The sequence below is a fragment of the Salvia hispanica genome, chromosome 3, assembly GCF_023119035.1.
Source record: "Salvia hispanica cultivar TCC Black 2014 chromosome 3, UniMelb_Shisp_WGS_1.0, whole genome shotgun sequence".
NCBI classification, from domain to species: Eukaryota; Viridiplantae; Streptophyta; class Magnoliopsida; order Lamiales; family Lamiaceae; genus Salvia; species Salvia hispanica.
Genome location: NC_062967.1, coordinates 1,584,371 through 1,600,673, shown reverse-complemented (window position 1 = coordinate 1,600,673; position 16,303 = coordinate 1,584,371). Strand labels below are relative to the sequence as shown.

Sequence of the window (16,303 nt, the reverse complement as noted above, 5' to 3'; positions counted from 1 at the left end):
ATATGCAAGCACAGTTGGGGGGATCAAACGCGGGCTCAGATGCCGGGGTCCCGGGTGGCGGCGAGGACGGCGACGAAGAGTAGAGTGGGGCGGGGGCTTGTGTGTGGAAGCCCAGATTTTTTTTTTTAATTATGTAATTTTTTTTTTAGTTAATGTACTTTTTTTATTTAAATAATATTAACTAATTTTTCCGTATATGTGTCGTAAATTTATTTCTGTATTTTGTGTTTAATTCCGTAAATTTAGTTGTTTTTTTTAATAGTGCCTGATGATGTGGCTAGTCTATTGCTTGTCCAGTTACTTGTCCTGATGATGTGGCAGGAGAAATTTTAATGCTAATGATGTGGTAGGAGGAGTTTGTGGCTAGCTTATTGCCATTGTGGATGCTCTAATTCAATTCGTAACTGATGGTAACTATCTTGCTGACGTGGCTGAGGTGAGCTGGCGTTTTCCAAAACCGCTTCTTCCCTCTTATTTTCCTTGGCGATTCTTCCTTAATTGTAAGTATTAATGTGATCTCTGAAATGTTATTAATATTTAGAGAAAATTTAAGTCATAGAGTAAATAGTTTTTGGTATTTTCGTGTTTTTTGAAATTGAAATATAAATTATAGTAGTATACTAGTATTTGATTTTGTTATACCCTCGGTTCCCATGCAATCGTCTCTATTTTATATTTTGATTTGTCACTCAAATTAAACATTATTTTTATTTTTGATGAGTTTTTCTCTAATTATAAAGCAAGCTTCATTTTCCACTAATTACTCTTATCAATTTCTTTTTTCTTTTCTCTTTTATTTTATTATTAATTTTGCATTAAAATTCGTATTATTCCATATTTTTATTTTTATGGAGGATGGGTGCATTATAATATGTATTCAACTTTAAAAAAGTTATAACAGTGATTGGTGATTACTATAAATTGCAATTTAAATGACAATCATGATTCATGGCTAGCATATAAAATTAATTATTAGTGATCATTGCTTTAGTTTTGTCGGCTGCAATGTGTGGTAAGTCACTGATAGTGCCATAAAGCTATAAATATATTAATGGCTAATTTTGAATTATGGATAATGAAATGATAAAACTATACCTATTCTATGTTGGTAACCACCTTTGTTGTGTTGTGCCTCACATTTCATATAGCGGATTCTCCACTTTGCTGGATTTCTTTTTTTATTCATGCTTGATCATGTTGTAAAACATATTCAACACTCAAAACCAGTATTTCCACCAGCTTTTTTTGGTCTTGATTAGTAGAAAGAATACCACTTTTACACAAAGATGTTATTTTTCTTTATTTCATTCTTAGCTTTTGATCATCTTCTTCATAGCTGAGCACCATCTTTCTTCATCTGATATTCCCAAAAAGAAAAAAAAAATTGTTGATCAGCATAGCCAGAGATGGCTTATGCAGCTCTTGTCTCCCTTGAAAACACCATACACAGATTCCTAAATGGTAATCTATATTCCATCTGTGTTGAAGAAAAACAGCAAATTACATCTCTGCTTGAGTATGTTACTCCCATTCGAAACTTTCTCGAAGAATTTCCGAATGAATCCAATAGCTGGGAGGAGCAAATGAGGGAGCTGGCTGATGCAGCAGAAGATATACTAGAATATCTTGTGTTGGAAAAGGTTTTTCTGCCTTGTGAAAATGAGTCTGAATCCCATCCAAGTGAAAACCACAGGCTCCACCTGAAAAAAGTCCTCAAAGAGACTCATGTGAAGCTTGACATAGTGAACGAGTTTGTGGAAGAATTCCCAGATGATGCTAAAGCTAGCAGTTTGAAAGGCCGAATCACGGAGATGACAACTGAAATGACTGAAATTTACGCATTTTACAAGCTGGAGAAAACTCATCGCCGTTTCAGAGAAAAGTGGAGATTTTTACCATCAGAGTTGGGCAAGCTCAAGCCTAAAATCCAGTTTATACGCCACTTGAACGAGACGATAAATGAACTTGATTCGATCGTGGAGGAGGTGATGGCCATCAAGAATGACAGCAATGAAGCCACTTCATCTCCTGCACTTGCACCTGTTGATGATATAGTTGGCTTCCCTCAAGATGATGCTGATGCGTCTGAATGCTATCGAAGCGCAAAACATGAGCTCCAGCTGGAAAAGGTTATGGTGGAGATTGCTTCAATTTCTGCAAAGGTTAGTTCCAGCAGCAAAGAAGTTCGACGTGGTGCTGATTCTTCATCAGCTGCTCCAGCCATCCACAGAAACTCCCTGGTTGGTTTTGAAGAACATGTGATGAACATCAAGGACCTGCTCTGTGGAGAACAATCCAAGCTCCAGGTCATACCGGTGTGTGGTATGGGGGGCATCGGCAAAACTACTCTCGCCAGAAATGTTTATGACGATCAACTAATTAAGGAGAATTTCGACGTTCGTGTCTGGGTCACAGTGTCACAGGATTACAGTGCACAGAGAATTCTTTCAGACCTTCTGGAGTCCCTGAAGGAATACAGCAACCAAAGTGGAAAGGAAGAAAGCGCTCACACAAAAGTGTACCAAATTTTAATGGGCAGGAAATATTTAGTGGTGATGGATGACATCTGGAGAAGCGAGGCATGGGATATTGTTAGGAATGTGTTTCCTGATAATGGTGACGGAAGCCGTATCATGCTAACTACAAGGTTGTATGATGTGGCTTCGTATCCTGGTCCTTCAGTCACGCCTTATGAGTTGGATTTGCTGGATGAAGTTCAGAGTTGGAGCTTACTTAAGGAGAAGGTGTTTGCAAATCAAGAATGTCCTTCCGATTTGGAAAATATTGGGAAGGATATCGCAAGAAGCTGCAAAGGGTTACCCCTCGCTATCGTGGTGATTGCAGGACTTTTATCCACGGTCACTGAGAATCCATCTTCGTGGCTGGAGGTTGCCGGGACGTTGAAGTCTGCAACAACTGATGAGAAAAATCATATTGAAGAGATACTATCCTTGAGCTATGTGGAATTACCTCAGTTACTGAGGCCATGTTTCTTGTACATGGCTTCATTTCCTGAAGATCATGAGATATATACATCGAAACTCATTAGATTATGGATAGCAGAGGGCTTTCTCAAATTTCCGATCAACGCCAAGAGCTTTGAAGAGGTGGCTGAAGAGTGTTTGGAGGAACTTGTGAAGAGAAACCTTGTTTTTGTCACAAATTGGAAATCTGATGGGAGAATCAAAAGTTGTATCCTCCATGATCTGATTAGGGAGCTGTGCATAAGAAAAGCTCATGAAAGTAAGTTTTTTCTGAACTTAATGGATGAGGAGAAATTTATGGAAAGCATAAAAAACGAGCGTCGGGTAAGTACTTCTAATCTAAATTTCTTTTCAAGCTATGGTGGATCGACTATCCATTCCATTAAATGCTTCAAGTATCATATAGTGAAACTGGACTTTGTGGAAGGTGTTAGATTGGTGAGGGTGTTGGATGCTGAAGCTGCTGATGTGGAGCCATTGCCATCTCAATTATTTGAGCTATTCCATTTGAGATACCTTGCTGTTACATATTTTCATCGCATTCCTAGTATCTTATCAAAACTTAAAAACCTGCAAACCTTAATCGTTCGTAAAGTAAAGAGATCCACGATAGGATTATCCGGAGCTGATGACATGCTGGTGCCGTGGTGCATGAAAGAACTGAGACATGTTTACTTTTATGGGGAGATTAACTTTGAGTATCCCATAGATACAACATGTTCACTAGAGAATCTACACACGGTCTCGTGGCTTAACAGTGTGTGTTGCAGAGAGCGTATCCTGAAAAAGATCCCAAACCTCAAAAAACTGAAGGTTTATTGTGATGATTATGATGATGATGATGATGATGGAGATCCAGGTTGCCTGAATAACCTGGTACATCTGCATCGACTTGAGAATTTGGAATTATATGCGGCTCATTCGTTTAGGTTGAGCTACAATCTTGCTTTTCCGGGGAAGCTCAAAAGGCTGAGTTTGAGGGATTTGAAACTTCCTTGGAACGACATGATTGTCGTTGGTTCATTGCCAAATCTTCAAGTGCTTAAACTGAGAGGTTGCACTTGCAGTGGTGGCACATGGGAAACAACTGAGGGAACATTTCCAGTGTTGGAAGTTCTTCGAGTTGAACGTTCGAGGTTTGAGAACTGGATAACTGAATGTGGTCATTTCCCAAAGCTCAAACGCCTGCTGCTTGATTCTTGTCAGGATCTCAATGAGATTCCATCTGATATTGGAGAAATTCCGACTCTTGAACTGATTGTGGTTGTGGGTAATGTGAAGGAGTCTTTGTTGGAGTCGGCTGAAGTGATAAGAAAGGAGCAAGATGATATGGGAAATAACACCCTTCAAGTTGTCTGCATACCTAAGTCGTCTTGACGGATCACTTTTACAGTTAACTTATTATCGGAGCATTTGTTTTTCTAAGGTGTATGCTTTAAGTTTACTTGTAGACCTTGTTCTTATTAGCCCCTTTTCAGGAGTTATGATAATTAAGGTGACTCTGATGATGAAGATGACTATGACGACGATGATGTACCTTCCTCATGGTTGAAATTCAAATGGGGCAGAGGATGGAAATGTGTTGAGTGTTTGTTAAAGCTTTATCAGTGAGACTTTACTTGTTATGTTATGTTATGGAACTATGTTTCAATTTGTTTAATCGTTCTGTACTTGAATGTTGATATGGTGTGTTATATGAATATGTTCTTATTATTGGGTGGAAGGACCATACTACATCCTTTAGTGTGCTTTCTAATGCTAAGTATGAAACTACGAATGAATATTGACACAGTTCCTGTTAGGGAGATTTAGAATATTGAACAAAAACGGATAATCTGAAAGTCGTGATAAATCACTTTCTGATCAAATCAATTTCGGTGGTTCTGCCAAAATATTTGATCGGATATAATTCAGAAGATTCAGAACTATAATATGTTGATACTCGAGAGTGTATTGAACCAAAAGAATCGATCAGATTAAGAAGAAGATGAACAAGTGCATCTGTTGCTGAAACAGTGCATCTGTTGGGAAAAAACCGAAAATAACTAATTTTCAAAAGGTTTCCAAAATTGCAAATTAGTCCTTTAACTTTCAGAAATTACATTTCCGGATAAATTTCTTACACAACATCTGTTGCTGAACCAGCTCGACCCCAGCCAGGGGCTCTGCCCCTTGGACCCCGCTACTCGGGGGCGCTGCACCCGGATCCCCGTCCATCATGAATTCAAATAAGCGTGCACTCCGCACTTCCATACTTATATGATCAATCAAGTTAACCCAATTACACTAAAATATCCAACAGTTCCAAAACATGAAAAAAGTAATCTCATTGTACATGAAACCAAACACTAAATAGAACCATTGTCTGGAAACATAGTAGTATATACCCATTGTAATATCATTCTATTCAAATAGACGAATATTTGAATATTTGCTCGAGTGGGTAATAGACGAGAATTAGCTATAACTAATTATTCAATGATTATAGGATTAAGTTGGAAGATTGAATTTCATGAACTAAACATGCTACAAAGTTAATTTAAAAATTTTGCATGAATCAAACAACCTACCAATTTAATTTGAAAATTTCGCAAACAGAATGCTCTTTCAATTACGAATTTTGAATGTGGAAATAAGTTTCAATTACAAATTTTGAATGTGGAAATAAGTTCTAGTCTTTTATGGAGTAAACCCTTTCAGGAAATTCCAGTCAGTCAATATGCATAGAATCAACAATTAATCTCTCTGACATTACTAAACACTTTTTCTATGATATTCCAATAAATACATCCGTTTACAATCATAATTAATCTCTTTAACATTTCTCAAAACTTTCAAGAATTTCTTGTACGTGGAGGTTGTCAATAATTACTGGTGTCTTCTTGCAATGCAAAGAGACCACAATCCCTCTACACCAAGTATTATAATAGAGGCAGTATACCACATGAAAAAAATTTGAAATTATTGAGAAAAAAAATATGAACATAGCCATTGATCAAATTATTGAGAAAAAAAATGAAATCATAGAAAAAGGACACTTAACATTTCCATACAATCAAACAGCCTTAGAAATAGTACTACTAATTTATTAAATCTTCATTCTACATTTCTCATATTGATGAGTTTTGTGTAATAATGAACATAGCCATTGATCAAATATAAAATACTCCCTCCGTCCACGATTAAGAATCTCATTTCTAAATGGCGCGGGTTTTAAGAAATGTTAAGAAAAGTGGGTGGAAGAAAATTAGTGGAATAGGGGTCCACTAGTGTATATTAGTTTTAAATGATATGTGAATGGAATGAGTTAGTGGAATGTGGGGTCTCTTTACCATTTATGGTAATCATGAACCGGGACTCTTATTCGTGGACGGATAAAAATGGAAAAACGGAACTCTTATTCGTGGATGGAGGGAGTAGTACTGTGTTAAGTAAACCGAAGAAATAGCACCAATCAAAACATCTCAAAAATCAGTTATTACCAATAAATAATAAAAAAAAAACTCCAAATTCAAAAAAAAAGTAGTAGTACTAACATTTCATCCAATCGAGATCACCTATGTCATTTCCTACTCAGACAAGCCGCCCAGACTGCAGGGCCGGCTCGCAGCTCTGGGCGCGGAGCAGCCCAGGCTCCTTCGTCCGGGGCGAGTCGAGGCTCCTGAGAAGCACCTGCTTGACGGCGGCGATCAGCTCCTCCGTCGGCCTCTTCGGCGGGCACAAATTCTTGAAATTCCGGCAGAAATTCAAGTGCCGGTCGAGCGCCTCTTCGCAGCTGCCGATCCTCGCCATCTCCTCCTTCACCGCCTCCGCGCAGAGCCCGCAGATCCACCGCCCCGAGTAGCGCTCGCGCACGAGCTCCACGTACGCCTCCGTGCACTCCTCCGTCAGCCCGCAGCACTCGCACCGCGCCACCACCGCCGCCGGTTTCTGCTCCATTGTGGAATGGTTTTGGGAAATTGGGGGGGAATTATAGGGATTTGTGTTTTTTTTATTACCAAAATCGGATCAAAATCGGATCTTTGGATGAAATGGTGAAGGAATTTTGGATTTTATTTTTGGTAATGAAATCTTGAATTTTTGCTGGATTTTCGCAACTTTTTTTTATTTTTTTTTATCTCTCTTTCTCCCACTCGCCTTCTTCTTCCACGATCTCGCCGCCGATGATGAGAAGCTTGAGCACCATATACATTTCTCTCTCTCTAAAATTGGCAGGTTCAAGAAGAGAAAAGTGAGAAAAAAGGGGTGAATTTGATGAATTTATAGTGATTTCAGTGAGATGGAAAGTTTGAAGTATCTCCAATCATTGGCAGCTTATTTTAGTGATGACGATGTTGTTTTCGGAGCCCCGATCACCTGCTTTTCGGGTGTACTTGCTTTTGTGCGCACGGTTTGATCGTGACCGTTGATCACACGTGCGTCTATTTATGACCAATTATGATGTTTGGTCTATGTTCTTGAATTTGAAAAGTTAGTTAATTTTTTTATAAAGAAAGCTTAAAATTTAAATTTGTTTATAGTTATTCTAAGGTGAATTTGTAATGATAAAATTTGATGAATTTGTTTATTACTACTATTTTGTTAAATATTTGCCCTTTAAAATTCTTCCATGGATCTACATTTCATTATTATTATAAATTTCTTGATTCTTTAATTATTCAGAATAAATATTCAGAAATGAAGTGATGAATAAAAATCCAGTTGGATTTTGAAGGTATTATTGCGTGAGTTTAATTATTTTAGTCGTTTTTTTGGAAATTGAGGATTTAATGGAAAGTGGAAAATTATGGGGATTTTATTCGAATATTTTTGGAAGCAATCAGACTCTAATAACTTCAAAGCTAGTGACTCGATTTTTGTATTATTTTTGGATGAGTTAATATCTAAATTAAATGAGTTGGTCGATAATTAAGGTAAGTTTGTCAAATTAAATACTTATTTATCTTTTTCGAGAATTTATTGAGTTAATTAGTGTTTACCAAATCACTGAAATATTGGTCAAAATGACGGATTGACCATTTTTAAGAATGTAATTAATTTTTAATGTTACCTTATTATTTCATTTTGTTCAAGTATCAATTTATGATGGATCATGAAGTCATCAAATTAAGCTTGAAAATTCGGAAACATAAACACTTAATTAGGTTATCAATTTCAAAACAATCAGCGTTATAGTATTAGAAAGATAATGAAATGATTCGGGCGAACTGAAGGTGGAGTCATGCACGCTACATGTGATTATAACTCGTTGATTTGCATGCAAGTTATTGGGATGACGACGTTTTGGAGTTTACTATTGTTCTAGCGCTATATCATGATTGTACCGTGCAACTCTTAATGCTAATAAATTATAATTAATTGGCATTTAAATATTATATTTATAATTTTTAAAAAAGTTATTTTAAATTTATGTAGTGTTATATCTCCAAGTTTTACAATATTTTACGTAGTGATTGTTTTGGAGAAACTATATGTGCAAATTGTAATCATAATCTTGGTTAGTGGAAAATGTTATCAAATTATTTTGATCGCAATGGAAATAAAAAACCAAAACTCCATCGATTTATATAAAAATCATAAAATTTAAATTCGAAAAAAAAAATACTCCACTACTACTTTAATTCATCTGTACTACTTTACTGTATTTAATGGAATTGAAGGAAACAAGTTGCTATTTTTGTTTAGTTTATTCAATACTGTCAGTATATGTATAGCGTTACTATTACCGACACTACGTTACATATAATTCGATGAAATAAAATACGAAATTGAAATACAATAAATAAAACAGGTTATATAATATTCGTAAATTGCAACCATTGCCTTGTTTAATTAGTTGAAAATGCAATCAAATTATTTTGATCGAAATGGAAGTAAAAAAAATTAAAAAACAGAATTCATCGGTTTATATGAAAACCAAAATATATAAATGGGATTAGATATAACTAATTTGTACTTTTACTGAATTTAATGGAATTGAAGGAAACAAGTTGCTATTTTTGTTTTATTTAATTCAATCTGAGGGAGTATACAATATAGTATCATTTATAGCTTATTATTACCGACACTATATATAACATACATATAATTCTATTTCATTGAAATAAAATACTCCTAAATTAAAATAAAATAAATAAAAATAATAAAACTATGCAATCATTGAGATGATAATGTCTCCATTATATGATAAGCTAACATACAAAAAGTTGGCTGTTCTATCACGTTATGCAGTCCCATATGATTAAAATTTTAATTTGTCATTTATTTGTGTGTAATATTTCCTTTACAAATTATTATAGTACTAATTATTCAAAATTTCTTTAACTCCCCTAACATGGGCCGAGTTTCTTTTTTTGTTTCCCTTAAACTCAAACTATATTGATATTTGATTATGTTTTTTTTTTGTCTTTCACGTTTATATTTCTAGAAATATCAAAAACGACAAATTCGACCTAATAATCCAACATACAAAATAATTACAATACTGGATCTTTATATTTTTCAAGACCCACATTCACAAAATTCTAATTTTGATGGCCGAGAATTCCCCTTTTGAGCAAATTGGCAAAAATGGATAGTGTGTGAATATAGTTGGAAATTTAATTTATAAAAGTAATAATTATTGTAAATTATCGGCCTCATATCAATAACGACAATGCTTTATCACAATTGTTACTTAACTATATTTAACACTTCACCTATTCTAATATAGCCACATATATTACGTGTAGGATATTACTTCTATTTAGATTTGGTTCAAAATTTGTAGAAAAAATGGTAAACGCAAGCTAGTGGAAATCATATAGTGGTGAGATATGAATTCGAAATATTGCTTAAGGATCTGATTATTTTTATACTAATGTTGAAAATAGCTTAAAATTTTTTATAGTGAGATAGCTAGAGTACGTAACAATTATGTCATTAAGCATCATATCTTGGTTTAATAATATAACCATAGACAATTAGTTGTTGATCACACCAATTCAAGAATCTCATCATTTTGTGAATTAGATATTGTTTTTTACATTAATTCAGTTGCTTAATCGTTATCACTTAACCCATCGTATCGTAATCAATAATTTCACACAATTGTAATTAATACTAATAACAATTAATGCCCATAACATAATTATCCACATGTATAGTCTATTATTGTGTGTGTTTGTATTTTTTTGCACACTATACAATTATTAAATAAAAATTAGAATATTCGAATTGATCCGAAGCATCTAAATTATCATAGAGGTGTCATTTTGTAAAAATGGACCAAAGTATATATAATTAATTTCTAGTTTAAGTACATAAATTAAAAATAAAAGGGATATTGACATCTAATATCACGAAACTTTCAAAAAGTTGGATTTTTCCCACGAACTTTAAAATTGGCAAATAATATCACGAACTTTATCCCGGGTTTGTTTTTTCCCACGAATGAAAAAATTCATGTTATTTTAATAGATTGAAGAACAATTTTGGAGGGTGTGCTTCAAGAAAAACTATCTTCAAAGATTGAAAAACTTGAAACTTTCAAAATTGTTGTCGAGAAATTACGAAAAAAAATCGGTATCATAATATTATTTGTGGGAATTTTTCGTGGGAAAAAAACAAACACGAGATAAAGGTCGTGATATTATTTGCCAAGTTCGTGGGAAAAACCCAACTTTTTGAAAGTTTCATGATACTGGATGTCAATATCCCAAAATAAAAATAAGTGTATCTCTTATTTAAAAATAGCCAATTTATAATTTGATTAATTATAGTATTAACTTGATTATCCATAGATTAGGGGAAAATAGCCTAAGAAAAATGATGAGAGTTTAGAGAGAGAGAGAAACCCTCAGCTCAAAACTCAAGAAATTTAAAGTAGAAGTTGAAAAGCATCGAGAGAATTTTCACCTTTTTCTGTGATTTTGTACACACACACACTCAATAGCCCAATCACTCCTTACTATCTTAATCCTATCCTGTTTGGCTTCAATTTCAAACCCCCATTTTGCTGTTATTGGATGAATTTAACATGTTTTTGACAGGTTTGCTACCGAATCCATATTTATGAATTATGATAATCCCTAAATTTTGATTATTAGCTACGTAATTTGTTTTTCTGCTACAATTTTCGGAGATCTAAGTGTAAATTTGTAGTTTTTGTTTGGTTTTTTCTCTGTGTTACTGAATTTCCAGAATTTAATTGAAATTAAAGATCTTGTTTTACTTGTTTTAGAGAGTTTACATTTATTGCTCATGATTGTGATCTTTTTTTGTTGGTTAATGAACATTTGAGTTCCAAGAATGAGATATATTAAAGATGTGTGGTTCCAATAGTAGTCTTGTTCCAAGAACATTTTACTGGTTATGGATTATAATTAGGAACTTTTGTAATGTGTTTGTTGGTTAATTATTGTTGGATTATGTTTTTATGATCTTTGCATTTGACTAGTTGAGGTAGCTGGATAATCTCTTGTAGTGATGTGCTTGTTGTTTAATTATAGCAAAATTTTGATTTGTAGTTGAGGTAATTGATGATTTATTTAACACGAACACGAAATGTACCACCGTTGATCGTTGTAATGTTCGACTAGGCCATTGGCCGTTGCAATGGAATCAATATGTGTGACTTTGGAATATTTTTTGAAGGATTTACCCTTGTTTAAGTAGAAGTAATGGAGAAGAAGAGGGGTACAATGAACTTGTCAGCAGAGGAGGCTGATTCTGTAGCTAACAAGAAGCTCGGTGCTGAAGCAGCTTTGAATCCGAATGCTGCAGAGTTTGTCCCGTTTGCTCTTAGGTCACCTGCTGCAAATATGAAAGATCTAGAGACGTCTCCAAAACTTACCACCTCGGGGAAATCTGTGTTAGATAGATCAGAGTCATCCGTTTTGAATACCTCCAACTCTGAAGAAGAGGCGCAGCAGTACTGGTGTCACCAGCTCCCAGACGACATCACTCCCGACTTTAAGCTGATGGGGATAGATAACGATGCCAACATAGCCTCAAGATATACGTCTGGCTTTACATTGAAAGAACAGCAAGCCTCTTCAGTTTATCCCTTGGATGGTAATGCTCGTGCTGAAAACCTGAGATATCCCGTCTCATCCATTGGAGAGTGTCTTCAGACGTCTCGGGACAGGAAGGTTCTCAGTGGCACTGATCAGCCTTATAATGGCAGCACGAATCAAGCTTTCGCGGCGAATGAGCACTTATTGTTTAACAATGCAGACTTGTGCCGTCTTGAGTTTTTAGCCTCACAATTTCCATCTTTTTCTGCTGAAAGCATTGCGGATGCGTACTTGTCTAGTGGAGGTGATCTGAACCTCACAATCAACGTGCTTACTCAGCTCGAGGTAGGCCTCATCTGTTCATCTGTTGTGGTGTCATGCTTGGTAAGAATTAGGCAGGCTTGTTATGTGAGCTCTAGCAATCTTAGTGTGGCTTATATATAAAGAAGAACAGATATTACTCGATTAAGATAGTGTTCGTTTTCGTCACCTGTCTCTTTATATTAGCCTGACTAATATTATCATCACTAATTTAACACCAGATGGCTATATGATCTCTTTTTCTGGAACGGTTCGTTTGTCCTGTTATCCTTTTGCTCGTTGTTTTCACTGTGAACTGTAATATGCAGCTCCAAGGCGATGGAGGTTCGACTCTTAGTCCAAAGGCTTTCTCCACTCCTAATCTCAGCGCCTCGAGCCTTCCTCCTCCTCGTGTCCCAAATCGGCATATTGGTTCAAGAAAGCTTTCTGGTGAATATCAGCAAAATGTTAGCCCTAATTGGTCTCCCGTCAATAATAGTTCACGTCTTATGAGATCTTTCTCGACCATCCCATCACAAGCTGGTACAGAGCCTAGCATCTGGAAGTATGACAGAAACGGGTCATCAGATGCTAGACAAGTTCTGGCGAAGGCCTATAACACTGGCCAGGCGAAGAGCATTTATGGCGATAGGCTGCAAAGTCGGGGATCACCTCTTACATCTCCAGCCAGGCTTGAAACCGGAGTATCATTTGGTAATATCTACGAAGCAATAATTGAACTCGATTTTGATTGTGAAGAAATGCATTTTTCTAGTATATGTGCTTTAACATTGTCGAGATGGCAGCGAACATGTATCCTGAGAGACGGGAGGAAGCTTTTGATCATCAACGCGTGCATAATTCATATATCGAGCAGGTAACTGCTGGAAGACGAATGGATTAAATCATGTTCGTCTTCATATATCGTTCGGTTGTATCATGTATGACTAATTATTAAAATAAGATCAGGCACGGCAAGCACACCTCGCTGGTAACAACACCCTAGCCAAGGAATTGAGCATGATCGGACAGCTGCATGCCCTCCAGCTCAAAGCTGCCAACGAGGAAGCTCAAGAATCGATCTATCATCAAAGGTATGCTCCTCTCGTGTGTCTGTTTACAGCTTTGATGATGATTCTACTGATACACATATTGTTAGGAATTCGAATATCACTAGCGGGACAGAGCAAATGATCGACCTACACGGTCTCAACGTGAGCGAGGCCGTTTATGTGCTCAAACACAAGCTTGCTGTTCTGAGAAATGCAGCAAGGTCAGTGGGCCAACGAGTGCTCGTCTCCATCGATGTGGGGGCTGGTCATCACACGTGGGACTCGCCCACGGCTGCTAGGCTTCCGGCTGCTGTACAACGCTACCTATTGGAGGAGGAGGGGCTCGACTACTCCGAGCCACGGCCGGGGCTCCTTAGGGTTGTGATATACTGAATCATCAAGGTTTAGGTGAATTTTTTACACTAGAAAATTGAAATAGTTTGGGGGAAAATGTAATTTTTGTTGTATGTGTAAATGGAGGAAAATGTAGGGAATTTTCTGCACAGGTGAAAAAGGTAACCCAATTTTTTTTGAACCAATTATTTTAGCTTTGTTATATGCAGACTTACATGATAGAATTCATTCAAATGATAAACACACAAGCTTCTGATTTTTCTCTCAACGAAATACTATACTTTTATATTTTTTATTTTTGTTGTTGTTTATTATTTTTATTTAACGAATTCCGGAATACAATAAAGTGATTATTGATGTTGGAATATTAATGATATAATGAAATTAGAATCTTCTATTTTCTAGCCAAAGCAAGCATTAGAGAATAGAGATACGTGTAACTTTTCCTAGCCGTCGATCACATCTCAATCCAACGGCTGATGTTCCACCACGCTTGCAACCCATCCACCTTTGAGTAATCCACCGCCTTATGGCTACGAAGCAGCCACGATCATTAGTTTCTCTCCGTCCGATCAAATCTAATCCAACGGTTGCTGTAGCTCAGATTTCTCCCCTTTCCTCTCTTGTATGTCTGCGACACTGATATTTACGTCCCGCTCTTTTTCCTAAATATCTAATCCATCTCTCTCTCTCTCTCTCTCTCTCTAAATTCATTGTTTTTGGATTATGCTGATTGCAAGAGAAGAAATGCAGGAGCCTACTATGACGACGAGCTCAATTGCAGCGAGCTCTCTGCCGTCGAGCAGTGAGAGATCTTCAAGCTCAGCTCTCAACATTGAAGCAAAAGAAGGTTTCATCAGTTCCTATCTGACTTAATTCAGTTTTTTTCCTTGGATTTGTAAAATTGATGTGGATTTTGGCGAATCTCAATTGTTAATTTGTTTGTTTTCGTCATAGAAACTAATCGGAGTACTAGATCATGATCCGTGCTCCTGTGTTGGATTTGGCTTTTAATTGATTTTAGAATGTTGCTAGCTTGGTAGTAATTGATCGCTGAAGTGTGCTAGTTGATGAATTTTGATGCAATCTGTGAGAATGTTGGTGTTGCTTTATTCGAATTTCACGTGATTTTGATCGGAAAAGTGAAATTGCAGAGAATTTAGTGTTGTTTTTCTAAGATTAGTTTAGTTTACATGATGATTTGATGTTTAAAATTGGTGATTTGTTACTAAATGAAGGTATGGAGAGTGATGATGAAATAAGACGAGTGCCGGAGATGGGTGGCGCAATAGATTCCGGCAACGGCGGAGGCTCCGTGGCCGGAGCTGTCCAGCCTTCTTCCGGTGGTTCTAAGCGGAGAGGGAGAAGCCCGGCTGATAAAGAGAACAAAAGGTTGAAAAGGTGAGCCACGAATATATACGCTTGTCCAATCACATCTTGACACGTCATTGCATTTCGTGAACTTTGATCGATTTTCGAGTTTTTTCACGAACTTGAAATGTGATCATATCGTAAAAGTTATAAACTTTATTGTGATTCGGATTTCCCACGTTCGATTATTCGATAAAAATTGATTCATGTGTGGCCTGTCGGATAATTTAGATGGTCCAAATTGGCGTTGTTTTGACAAGTCGGGATGTTTAATGTACCTAAACATGAACAAAGATTGTGATTTTTACGATAATACTACTAGTATTTTTTTTAATAAGGGATATTCTTGGCGTTGTTTCGGATTTCCCACGTTTGATTATTCGACAAAAATTGATTCATGTGTGGCTTGTCGGATAATTTAGATGGTCCAAATTGACTTTGTTTTGACAGGTCGGGATGTTTAATGTACCTAAACAAGAACAAAGTTTATGATTTTCACGATAATATATTCTTGGCGTGTGATGATGAAAATAGGTTGTTGAGGAATCGGGTTTCGGCACAACAAGCAAGGGAGAGGAAGAAAGCGTATGTGGGTGATTTGGAGGTTAGAGTTAAAGATTTGGAATCTAAAAACGCTGAGCTTGAAGAGCGACTCTCCACCTTTCAAAATGAGAATCAAATGCTTCGAAAGGTTAGATTTCTTGTCATTATATTCTTTAATTGATGACTTAGATTTGTGAATTTAATTACCATCTCTTAAATTGCAGATATTGAAGAATACAACCAAGGGTGCACAAGAGGGAAAGAAATGACTTTATTTGTGTGAGAGATAGGGAGGCTTCGAACTTGTATTACTTGGATCTTTAGGAGTGTACCTCAAGTGTAACAACATGTACTATGACTTAATTGTAATGCTAATTAATTAATCAAGATGATTTCATCCCTACTTGTTTATTTTCATGAACCATGATCATAGGTAAGAAATAAGTTTCTACAATTAATTGGGATAAAATTTTCATATTTAGTATGCATTATTAATTCGTTCATTAAGAGGCTTGATCGAAAAGGATGTCAACCCTTAAACTTAGACGTACCTAGATGAGGTCGGTGCCAACCCCACTATTAATTGACCTTTGACCTCACGGTAGTTCCACCTCAGCTCTAACCCTTCTCTTTTTGTTGTGCGATTTCTAAGGCCTAATCAAAATTATCTTAGGCAAATAAAATTCATAATTCAAATAGCTAT

The 16,303-nt window shown here is 36.2% G+C and overlaps 4 protein-coding genes across 5 annotated transcripts; 3 read left to right on the top strand and 1 right to left on the bottom strand.

Annotated features, from left to right (window-relative positions):
- The first annotated feature begins 1,406 nt into the window (after positions 1 to 1,406).
- LOC125214725 (putative late blight resistance protein homolog R1B-17) lies at positions 1,407 to 4,361 on the top strand. Its single transcript, XM_048115859.1, has one exon. It carries the CDS (start codon positions 1,407 to 1,409, stop codon positions 4,359 to 4,361), a length of 2,955 nt encoding a protein of 984 aa, XP_047971816.1.
- Positions 4,362 to 6,429: 2,068 nt separating this feature from the next.
- LOC125211284 lies at positions 6,430 to 7,235 on the bottom strand. The gene has a single exon (XM_048111011.1). It carries the CDS (start codon positions 6,921 to 6,923, stop codon positions 6,558 to 6,560), a length of 366 nt encoding a protein of 121 aa, XP_047966968.1. The 5' UTR covers positions 6,924 to 7,235; the 3' UTR covers positions 6,430 to 6,557.
- A 3,532-nt stretch (positions 7,236 to 10,767) lies between these two features.
- On the top strand, positions 10,768 to 13,920 carry LOC125211282 (polyadenylate-binding protein-interacting protein 7-like). Of its 2 annotated transcripts, none has more exons than XM_048111009.1 (6): positions 10,768 to 11,014; positions 11,619 to 12,325; positions 12,610 to 12,994; positions 13,087 to 13,157; positions 13,250 to 13,374; positions 13,458 to 13,920. In XM_048111009.1, the coding sequence occupies exons 2-6, from the start codon at positions 11,645 to 11,647 to the stop codon at positions 13,723 to 13,725; spliced, it is 1,530 nt and encodes a 509-aa protein (XP_047966966.1). In that variant the 5' UTR covers positions 10,768 to 11,014; positions 11,619 to 11,644; the 3' UTR covers positions 13,726 to 13,920. The 2 variants fall into 2 exon arrangements, with proteins under 2 accessions (XP_047966966.1, XP_047966965.1); XM_048111008.1 differs by having other exon boundaries at positions 13,440 to 13,920.
- Positions 13,921 to 14,334: 414 nt separating this feature from the next.
- LOC125211283 (transcription factor HY5-like) lies at positions 14,335 to 16,003 on the top strand. The gene is made up of 4 exons (XM_048111010.1): positions 14,335 to 14,536; positions 14,925 to 15,087; positions 15,592 to 15,748; positions 15,825 to 16,003. The coding sequence occupies exons 1-4, from the start codon at positions 14,413 to 14,415 to the stop codon at positions 15,867 to 15,869; spliced, it is 489 nt and encodes a 162-aa protein (XP_047966967.1). The 5' UTR covers positions 14,335 to 14,412; the 3' UTR covers positions 15,870 to 16,003.
- Positions 16,004 to 16,303: the final 300 nt, after the last annotated feature.

Coding starts and splice junctions, on each gene's coding strand:
- LOC125211284 (XM_048111011.1), bottom strand. CDS start 6,923: ATGGAGCAGAAACCGGCGGCGGTGGTGGCGCGGTGCGAGTGCTGCGGG.
- LOC125211283 (XM_048111010.1), top strand. CDS start 14,413: ATGCTGATTGCAAGAGAAGAAATGCAGGAGCCTACTATGACGACGAGC. Junction 14,537..14,924: donor CAACATTGAAGCAAAAGAAG/GTTTCATCAGTT, acceptor TACTAAATGAAG/GTATGGAGAGTGATGATGAA. Junction 15,088..15,591: donor GAGAACAAAAGGTTGAAAAG/GTGAGCCACGAA, acceptor TGATGAAAATAG/GTTGTTGAGGAATCGGGTTT.
- LOC125214725 (XM_048115859.1), top strand. CDS start 1,407: ATGGCTTATGCAGCTCTTGTCTCCCTTGAAAACACCATACACAGATTC.
- LOC125211282 (XM_048111008.1), top strand. CDS start 11,645: ATGGAGAAGAAGAGGGGTACAATGAACTTGTCAGCAGAGGAGGCTGAT. Junction 13,158..13,249: donor ATAATTCATATATCGAGCAG/GTAACTGCTGGA, acceptor AAATAAGATCAG/GCACGGCAAGCACACCTCGC. Junction 13,375..13,439: donor GAATCGATCTATCATCAAAG/GTATGCTCCTCT, acceptor ACATATTGTTAG/GAATTCGAATATCACTAGCG.